General features: G+C 48.8%; 1 protein-coding gene across 2 annotated transcripts; it reads left to right on the top strand.

Annotated features, from left to right (window-relative positions):
* The first annotated feature begins 4906 nt into the window (after nt 1-4906).
* PIM1 (Pim-1 proto-oncogene, serine/threonine kinase) lies at nt 4907-10256 on the top strand. Of its 2 annotated transcripts, XM_029243847.1 has the most exons (6): nt 4907-5382; nt 5492-5598; nt 5701-5751; nt 5845-6211; nt 7768-7944; nt 8705-10256. In XM_029243847.1, exons 1-6 carry the CDS (start codon nt 5301-5303, stop codon nt 8860-8862), a joined length of 942 nt encoding a protein of 313 aa, XP_029099680.1. In that variant the 5' UTR covers nt 4907-5300; the 3' UTR covers nt 8863-10256. The 2 variants fall into 2 exon arrangements, with proteins under 2 accessions (XP_029099680.1, XP_029099679.1); XM_029243846.1 differs by having other exon boundaries at nt 4936-5382; nt 5492-5751.
* The last annotated feature ends 228 nt before the right edge of the window (nt 10257-10484 follow it).

The raw sequence follows: 10484 nt of genomic DNA, 5'->3' as shown, positions 1-10484 counted from the left end.
ATGTTGCTGCAAATGGCATTATTTCATTCTCTTTTATGGCTCAGTCATATATATATATATATATATATATATATATATGGCACATCTTTATCCATTCATCTGTCGATGGCCATATTTAGGTTATTTCCATGTCTTCGCTATTGTAAATAGTGCTGCTATGAATATAGGGGTGCATGTATCTTTTTGAATTATAGTTTTGTACCTATATATGTCCAGGAGTGGGATTGCTGGATCATATGGCAACTCTATTTTTAGTTTTTTGAGGAACATCCATACTGTTCTCCATAGTGGCTGCACCAATTTACATTTCCACCAACAGTGTAGGAGGGTTCCCTTTTCTCCACACCCTCTCTAGCATTTTTTATTTGCAGACTTTTTAATGATGGCCATTCTGACCAGTGTGAGGTGGTACCTCATTGCAATTTTGACTTGCATTTCTCTAATAATTAGAGATGATGAGCATCATTTCATGTGCCTATTGGCCATCGAGGCTTCAGTCTTTTTTTTGTTTGTTTTTGGCCATGCGGCTTGCAGGATCTTAGTTCCCTGATGAGCAATCGAACCTGGGTCCCTGGCAGTGGAAGCGCAGTGTTCTAACCACTAGACCACCAGGGAATTCCCAGAGGCTTCAGTGTTTTTAAATTTAGACTGTTTCATGTCAGTTTGTAGCGGATTTTCACATATATTCCACACATACGAAATACATGTGAAATTGAAATTTTTCTAAATAATTCTATAAATGTTGAGGTAATTGGACATATTTTAAGATATAAAAAGAAGTGTACTGCAGTTGACCTTCTCCAAATTTTCCTTTCTATTTATTTCATCAAACAAGGAGAGAGTAAAATAAAAAATAATGGTAAATTTTTCAAAATTAAACATTAAATTTTAAAATGCAGTAATTCTTACTTTAGGAGAGAAATGAGATGCAGACCCGAATTATTTCTATCCAATTAATTGCAAATAGCTTATAGAGTAAGAGCCATACAGACCTAGTTATATAAGTGCATCAGCTAGACTCAGAGGTACTTTAAAAGACAGCGAACAGGCATCCCCCCTTTCAAACCTCTTCTAAACTGTGATTACAGAAATTGCTGAAGTCATTCCTTTGACAATGACTTGATTAAATCCATATCAGGTAGAATATGGAAACCACCTAAGGATTAATTTGGCTATTCAAATTAACATGAACAAATTCTCCCCCTTTCCAGAGAACTGTTAGCATAATTATGGCCTTTATATTTCCAGAAGCACTTGTCATTTAATTATTAGTGTGATTTTTCTGATTCTTTGTTAGAATCTTTGAGACGGCACCAGTTGTGCTTGTTTTTATTATTACAACTATAGTTTGATGAATCAAAACATCAAGTTCCCTACCTTCAAAGAGTAACTTTTAACTCAAAACATACTTGAATGTTTAATAATTATCTTTAAAAGCAGTTTTAAGTAAATAAAAGCTCTTTGCCAAGCAAGGTCCATGTTTTGTAATTTCCAGCTGTGAAGAACCCACCATATTAAATGTTAATCACTTCAGCTAAAACTAATTAAGTATTTAGCCCTACAAAGATCTAGAGAAAGTGAAAAGGATTGAACTTGATTTAATGTAGACAACTTTTTTTTTTTTTTTTGGCTGCGTTGGGTCTTCGTTGCTGTATGCGGGCTTTCTCTAGTTGCAGTCAGCAGGGGCTACTCTTCGTTGCGGTACGTGGGCTTCTCATTGATTGGGGTGGCTTCTCTTGTTGCGGAGCACGGGCTCAGGCGCGTGGATTTCAGTAGCTGCAGCACGCGAGCTCAGAAGTTGTGGATCGAGGGCTCTAGAGCACAGGCTCAATAGTTGTGGTGCATGGGCTTAGTTGCTCCGCAGCATGTGGGAACTTCCAGAGCTAGGGATCGAACGCGCGTGTCCCCTGCATTGGCAGGTGGATTCTTAACCACTGTGCCACCAGGGAAGTCCCTATAGAACTATTTTGAATCACATTCTCTCCCAAGATGATTAAAATCAAACTAGCTAGCATTTTATCTTTGAAACCTCCAAGGTGCAAGACCATTCCAAAATTCTTCCTTTTCATCATCATTGTCATAATCACAATCAGCATCATTGCCGTCATAGCTAATATTTATTAGTTTACTCTGTTAGACATGCTTTATGTGCAGAATTTTTTTTTAATATAAATTTATTTATTTATTTTTGGCTGCGTTGGGTGTTCGTTGCTGTGCGCAGGCTTTCTCTACTTGCGGCGAGCAGCGGCTGCTCTTCGTCGCGGTGTGCGGGCTTCTCATTGCGGTGGCTTCTCTTGTTGTGTAGCATGGGCTCTAGGCGTGGGGTTCAGTAGTTGTGGCACACGGGCTTAGTTGCTCCGCGGCATGTGGGATCTTCCTGGACCCGGGCTTGAACTCGTGTCCCCTGCACTGGCAGGCGGATTCTCAACCACTGCGCCACCAGGGAAGCCCTATGTGCACAATTTTATTTGCACCTTACAACAGCCCTGTGACGTAGGCGCTATTATTATCTCCATTCAAAGTCTAAAGCTTAGAAAGGTTAAGTAACTTGACGAATGTCACATAACTAGTAGGTGCCAGATCCCAGGTCTGAAAGCAGGCTAACTCAGGTTAAATGTTGTTCTTAACCTTTATTTTATTTTGCCTAAGCCCACTTAATTCACTTAAATTTGGTATAAATTGACTTTAATCATGACCTTTTCATTGAGACCCATTTTGATCTTCCCCTTCATTAACAAATGTTGGATAAAGTATTCATTCAAGGAATGGGAAGACAAGATATAAATAACTGAAAAGTTAATAGATTTTTTTTAAAAACCAAAAAAAAGAAACACATGATTGTCAGATAAGTGGAATAGACAGTGAAAGAATGCTTGGTGTTTCTTTAGCAATCTGGGGTGGAACTACAATTGTGTCCTGAAGTCTGGAAAGACTAAATAAAAGTGAAGAGGAGACGATATTCTCAGAACAGGTTGACTGCCTCTACAAAGGCAGAAAGTGTGGAAAGTGCTAGGTGAGTGGGAACAAGTGAGAACAGTCCAGTAGGGCTTATGAAAGGAAAGGAGGGGTAGAGGGGACAGAGGTGGGGGTCACGTACATTGATACTTGATGTCTTACTCAGTGCTAAGGACAGTTTTAGACCCCAATAAGAGGAAAGCTTTGAACACTCAGGAGTTGAATTTGGGTCATTTCATCTCTTCCTCTCTTAGCTGTTGTATGACCCTGTATCATCCTATTTATGTTTCATTTCCCTATCTGTAAAAGAAGGAATAATTTTTGTTCCCTTGGGTTTTCTCCTAGTCATCAAAAATGAATGAATTAGGCCACAGTACACAAACAAAAGAAAATATGTAATATTTCACGAGATAAATTAAGTTGTGAAATATCTGGGCATTTTTATATAACAAGTGCTGTAGAAAACTTTTAATGAAACATTTAAATTCATTAATGACTGCAGCTATTCAGATCCTTGGATCTCCTCATTTTTCCTTTAAGTGGCAGGAACTTGAAAAAAATTAAAATAGGATGTAGTTAGCTTTCAATTACTTAGGCCCTGACAATTCAATTTATGGATTACATAGAATTTTAATTTACTCATTTCACACGTCGTTATCAACTCTACAAGAAGTTTAAAAGGACAAAGGATGAAAGTCGAATTGGTCAGTTTCCATGTTTTTCCAAGGGGGGCAGGGGGGCGGATTTCCTTTGAGTCAAGACTCGGGGGCAGCCAATAATTGCTAGTATTGCCTGACTGGTAATAACAGGCTGATGAAAAGGTGAATACAACGTGAAAACTCTGATTAAATCAAGCGCGCCCTCCCACCCTCGCTTTAGATGAGGAATTTTCTTCTCTCTCCCGCCCTCACAGAAGGGGCTGAGACAGCATCTGGCATCACAATACTAACATTTGCTTCGTGATTTCCTCTTTACAGGGCACTCTGACACACATCACTTCTTAGGCATCAGGATTCACTGGAACCTTTCAGCATTTTAAAAATAAAAATCTGCTAGGGAATCTGGGGGCTGATCTTTTCACCGGCTGTGACAACCGCGATCTGGACCCCTCCCCCGAGTGAGCGGAGCTCTCCCCGTTTTATTCCAGGCCTGTGACACCTCCACTCCCTCCGTGAAGCCGCCGTGACTCATATCTTGCAGATCTTTCGCCCCCTACGCGCTCCCAACACACAACCCCCGGGAGATCCAACCCGAGCCCACAGCGCGTGGTCAACCCGCCCAAGCCGACTTGGAGGTCTTGCGTCTGAGTCACACATAAAGACCACCCTCGTCGGCATCCCCACACACACAGTCCCTCACACCCCGGCGCGCCGGCCGCCCGGCCTGAGACACCAACGCCCGTCGTCTCTGCGCAACTTGTTATGCTCCAGCTCGAGCCCTTGACCCAAAAACCCCGAGAAATGGAGAGCTACAGAGCCGGCCTCGGGCGGCCTTTGATGGCTTTGTTATTGTTTGGGTTTGAATCGATACGCCCCTCCCCATCCTTCCTCCCTAGCGGCTCGACACCCAGCTCCCGCCTACCCGCACGCCCCGCGCCCCTCCCCCTCCATTTTGGCGCCTTTTCCTTCCCGCCACGTCGTGGCGGCGTAGAGACCATTCTGACCGCAAGAGCTGGGCGGGGGCGTGGGCGTCGCGCGCCGTGTTATGCAGATCAACCGGCTTCTGGTTGGCTGGAGACGCGGCGGCGGGGGCGGGGCTGGGGCGCGGCGACTGAGCGCGAGGGGCGGGGGCGGAGGGGAGTCGCCCTGTCCCGCCGCTTCCCCACCCCCTCTCCTCCCTCCTCCGGTCCGGCAGCCCCGCTCCCCGCCTAGGCCTCCCGGAGAGGCCCCGCCCCATCCCCGCCCGCCCGCGCGCCCCCCACCCGCCGGCGCGCTCCGCCCCTTTACTCCTGGCGGCAGGGCGAGCCGGGTGTCTGCTGCAGCGGCCGCGGTGGCGGAGGAGGCCCGAGAGGACTTGGCGGCAGCGGCGGTGGCGGGACCGGCAGCAGCAGCAGCAGCAGCCACAAGCTCCCTGTGCCGCGGCGCTGCGGCACAAGCCCCACGAGCCGCCCACCCCTCCGCCCTCAGTGCTGCCTGACCCCGCCGGCGTGTCCGTCAGCCGCCAGCCCCCGGCAGCGCCCCCAGTCGTCCTCCGACTCGCCCTCGGCCTTCCGCGTCAGCCGCAGCCGCAACGCCACCCGCAGCCTCAGCCCCAGCCTTAGGCACAGCCACCGGCACAACCCCAGCCCCAGCTCCTGCTGCAGCTCCTCCAGACACCGTCCCTACGCCGACATCCTGGAGGTTGGGATGCTCTTGTCCAAAATCAACTCTCTTGCCCACCTGCGCGCCGCGCCCTGCAACGACCTGCACGCCACCAAGCTGGCGCCCGGTGAGCGCCCCCCCCCCAACCCGAGGATGGAGTGGCGGCTGGACCTCCAGGGCAGGAGCTGGGGGCTCGCGGGCCGGCACTGAGTCCCCTGTGACTCCCCCTTTCCTAGGCAAGGAGAAGGAGCCCCTGGAGTCACAGTACCAGGTGGGCCCGCTCCTGGGCAGTGGCGGCTTCGGCTCGGTCTACTCAGGCATCCGTGTCGCCGACAACTTGCCGGTGAGTGGGCGGCCCGCCGCGGGGAGGGCGCGCCGGACGGGGGGCGCACGGGTGTGTTTGGCCCGGGCGAGGGAACCTAACGCTCTCTGGGGGGCTTTCCAGGTGGCCATCAAGCACGTGGAGAAGGACCGCATTTCAGACTGGGGAGAGCTGGTGAGTACCCTGGAGGGGGCGACCCCCAGGATGGGTGGGGTGAGGGGCACCCTCCGACTCCCGCCCTAACGCAGCCCCCTCACCCCTCTGCAGCCTAATGGCACCCGAGTGCCCATGGAAGTGGTTCTGCTGAAGAAGGTGAGCTCGGGCTTCTCCGGCGTCATTAGGCTTCTGGACTGGTTCGAGAGGCCCGACAGTTTCGTCCTGATCCTGGAGAGGCCCGAGCCGGTGCAAGACCTCTTCGACTTTATCACGGAAAGGGGGGCTCTGCAGGAGGAGCTGGCCCGCAGCTTCTTCTGGCAGGTGCTGGAGGCCGTGCGGCACTGCCACAACTGCGGGGTGCTTCACCGCGACATCAAGGACGAGAACATCCTTATCGACCTCAGTCGCGGCGAGCTCAAGCTCATCGACTTCGGGTCGGGGGCGCTGCTCAAGGACACCGTCTACACGGACTTCGATGGTGAGCCAGGCCTGGGGGCGGAGCTGCCCGGGAGGGAACTGCCCAGGTGACTCGGCCTGGCCTGGAGGCCTGGGTAGGCTTTCCTCTCCGGCCCTTTGTAAAGGTCATCGGGCCGCCTGGCTCTATGCTAGCAGGGGTGGGGCGAAGGAGAGCTTCCCAGCGTAGGAAAGCCGGGGATTTCAAGCCAGCTGAACCTGTAATGTTTCTGGCATGATTTTATTTTTTAAGTGGAATTCAGTGGGTTCCAAGCTTTCCCGATGAATAAGAGGTTGCGGGCAACCGGCCGTAGCCCAGATTTCTGAAGTCTGACCCAGTTTCCCCGCCAGTAAAAGGATGGGAGGGGGGAAGGGGGAGGAGAGAGCGGGAGAGATGAAAATTGACGCCGGTTTTGTCATTTTTGTTTTGTTTTATAAGGGAGTTAGTTTTCGGTAAGGTAGTTTTTAGAGCTGCAGGTTTTTTTCTCCCCTTTGATTTAGGGACGAATAAGGAATAGAAACAGTAGTTTCGCTAAATAATTCATTGTTGTTGTTGGGTTTTGTTTTTTTTTGGTGTTGTGGGGTGAGGGAGTCGGGAATGAATGTTGTGAAATAAGATCTCTTGCTGGTTTGAAAATTAGTTGGGTGTCTCCGCAGAGAGGATGAAAACCTATCCTAGGGAGGGGCTTGGAGAGGGTTCTTTCAGAAAAGAAGGAAGGGGGAGCTTGAGATCAAAGCACGGGAGGGTGGGTCATCATCTGAGCGGCTTAACCTAACAAACGACAGCCTTTCAAAACTTGTGACTGGGGCTTGTGGTTTGTGTTTATTTGCCCTTGGAGGACGCTGGGTTGGGCTGCATTTTTTTGTATTTAACAGTTAATGGCTGGCCGGGTCCTCCCATGTTTTTTCCTTCCAGTCTTTGCTGCCCCCTGGTGAGCACCAGCGGGATGGCCCCACTTTTTTTTTTTTTTTTTTTTACAACTCAAAGTTTGTAAACAGGAATCACGTGGTCTGAAGCCAGCCCTGCCTCTCTACCTTTCCAGTGTGGGGAGGAAGGGGTGTGGGTGTCTACCCATACATCCAGAGGGTGGGGAGGAAGGCCTTTCAAAGGGCACCCTGACTTAGGATACTGTACAAGTGTCCTTGCCTGGGTCATATCTGAAATGAGACTCTCACCCCGGCTCCTGGGCAAGGACATTTAATGCAGTTTAAGGGTAGTCTGTGGGATACCCCCCTTCATTTTGCAGATATTCATCCCCTCCTCCCACTGAGGGTGGTCCTACCTCATACAGGCCTCAGGCTTTGGGTCTGTGACCAGCCCTGTTTGTTTCTTGGAGCTGTTTATGGTCTGAGCTGGTAGAGAAGTGGGTAATGCTTTGGGTTGGAGAGCTGCCATAAGCTTCTCATCCACTCCTTTTAGCCCTGGCGGGGGGAATGGAGTTCACCCAGCTGCTGAGAGAAGTAGGGTGGTGCTTTTTTTTTTTTTTTTTTTTTTTAAGAGTTACTCAGCATACCTCTCAGTTGCTTTGTGTTTTATTTTTGCTAAAAGTATGTTTTCCTTCCTATTCCCCTGGCTTGCAGGGACCCGAGTGTATAGTCCTCCAGAGTGGATCCGCTACCATCGCTACCATGGCAGGTCGGCAGCCGTCTGGTCTCTGGGGATCCTGCTGTACGATATGGTCTGTGGAGATATTCCCTTTGAGCACGATGAGGAGATCATCAGGGGCCAAGTTTTCTTCAGGCAGAGGGTCTCTTCAGGTAACTTCTGCGAAGCCCTTTATTGAGGAGAGGCAGGAGTCACGAGGCTGTTAGTCCTCAGGGATGGTCTTTGAGTTTGGAGAGCTTCAGTCTCCAGGAGATACCATGGCCCTTGCCTTAGAATTCTAGGCAAATGATTCACACTTGAGAGCCGGTCTGCAGGAATCACATGGTTTGCATTTGAGGGTGCCTTGGTGGGGGGTCAGAGGAAGAGCGTGTGTGAGAATATTAAGAAAAGACCATTTAGTTTCACTGAAAGGTTTTTTTTTTAAGTACCAAAGGATCCTGATCCCTCCAACTCCTGGCTGTTTTGCCAGGGAGTGAAAAATTGAGGGCTCTTTGAGCCTTCTCCCTTAAGGCAGGCTCTCTTAAATACTGTGGTTCCAGTGACCTCATCGTGGGTGGTGTTCATATTTGTAAGTCGGTAGGTGAATTGAATCACCTCATCGTGCTTAGTGATGTCTCATCAAAATCTCTTGTCATCACCTTTCCTATTTCTGTTGAGTGGGCGTCGTGGGAAAGGCCCTAGCTATTGAAGTTTGAAAACTACAGGTTTAAGAGAGGAGCTGTTTTTTAGCTGAAAGCATACTGGAGCATCTAGGTGTTAGTTAATACCTTCTCATTGAAGAATAAGCATTCTAGAAAGGGCAGGCTTTCTGTTGGATCCCTGACTTGTGGGCCTCTGGGAAGCAAAGTGGGAAGACCTTTGAACTGCAAAAACAAATTGAGTCATTCATAACCTCTATCTTGCTTTCTCTAGAGTGTCAACATCTCATTAGATGGTGCTTGGCCCTGAGACCATCAGATCGGCCATCCTTTGAAGAAATCCAGAACCATCCATGGATGCAAGATGTGCTCCTGCCCCAGGAAACTGCTGAGATCCATCTCCACAGCCTGTTGCCAGGGCCCAGCAAATAGCTTCTCGGGCAGGTTCTCCCCTCTCTGTCAGATGCTCAAGGGAGGGGAAGTGTCTGTTTCCAGCTTCCCAAGTACCAGTGACACTTCTCTCCAAGCAGGACAGTGCTTGATACAGGAACAACATTTACAACTCATTCCAGACCCCAGGCCCTGGAGGCTGCCTCCCAAAGGGAGGAGGAGACTCCACTCCAGCCGTCCTAGGCCTCAACTCCTCCCATAGAAGCTCTCCTTCTCATCGGTGTCCAGCATTGCTGGACTTTGCAAAATCCCAGGGGTGGCGGGTGGGGTGGGAGTGGATCAGAATCCAGCCATGGAACTGTTCCCTTCATCAAGAGTTCTGCTGAATGCCGTGATGGGTCGGGTAGGGGGAAATCGGGTTGGGGTGGGATAGGACTAGCACCATTTTAAGTCCCTGTCACCTCTTCCGACTCTTCTGAGTGCCTTCTGTGGGGACTCCGGCTGTGCTGGGAGAAATACTTGAACTTGCCTCTTTTACCTGCTGCTTCTCCAAAAATCTGCCTGGGTTTGGTTCCCTCTCTTTCTCCCCCACCCCTTCCCCCCATCCTTCATATGAAAGGTGCCATGGAAGAGGCTACAGGGCCAAATGCTGAGCCACCTGCCCTTTTTCCACCTCCTTTAGTAAAACTCCCAAGTGAACTGGTCTTCCTTTTTGGTTTTTACTTAACTGTTTCTAAGCCAAGACCTCACACACACACACACACACACACACACACACACACACACAAATGCACAAACAATGCAAATCAACAGAAAAACTGTAAATGTGTGTACAGTTGGCATGGTAGTGTACAAAAGGGTTGTAGTTGATCTAATTCTTTTTTAATTTTGCCTTTAAATTATTTTACCTGTTTTTTTTTTGTTTTGTTTTGGGTTTTTTGTTTTTTTTTCCTTGGAAAGATGCGCATTCTAACCTGGAGGTCAATGTTATTTATTTATTTATTTATTTGGTTCCCTTCCTGCTCCAAGCTTCCACAGCTGCCGCCATAGTTTTCTTTTCTCCTTTCCTCCTCTGACTTGGGGACCTTTTGGGGAAGGCTGCAACGCTTGCTCTGTTTGTTCATAGGGTGACGGGACTCAGGCGGGACAGCTGCTGCAGCTCCCTGACTGCTGCGGGCCCCCTCGCCTGCTTACCCGAGTGGGCATGGGGTCCGTGGGTGATGGGGGAGGGGCATTGCTGACTTGTGTATATAGCATAGATTTATGAAAAGCAGTTCTGGATGGTGTGCCTTCCGGATCCTCTCTGGGGCTGTGTTTTGAGCAGCATGTAGCCTGCTGGTTTTATCTGAGTGAAATACTGTACAGGGGAATAAAAGAGATCTTATTTTTTTTTTTTTATACTTGGCGTTTTTTGAATAAAATACCTTTTGTCTTAATTTGTGGCTTAAGTGTTGTCCATGCAGAGGCATGCTAATGCGCGTTAATTGAACACTTGGTAAATGCCAAAATCTATCCTGGGAGGAAAAAGGGAATTTTCAGCCTGAATCTGGTTTTCTTCAGTAGGACTACTGGGATAGTCACCTTTCTGAAATGAATGTATGGCCAAAGGGTAGACGAACCAATCTTGTGTGGACAAGATTTGGCTGGAGGGGCCCAATGCAATC

The sequence above is a fragment of the Monodon monoceros genome, unplaced genomic scaffold (genome assembly GCF_005190385.1).
Source record: "Monodon monoceros isolate NGI ecotype Baffin Bay Population unplaced genomic scaffold, NGI_Narwhal_1 Super_Scaffold_3, whole genome shotgun sequence".
NCBI classification, from domain to species: domain Eukaryota; kingdom Metazoa; phylum Chordata; class Mammalia; order Artiodactyla; family Monodontidae; genus Monodon; species Monodon monoceros.
The sequence above is the reverse complement of the archived record's forward strand: the minus strand, read 5'-3'. Positions and strand labels throughout refer to the sequence as shown.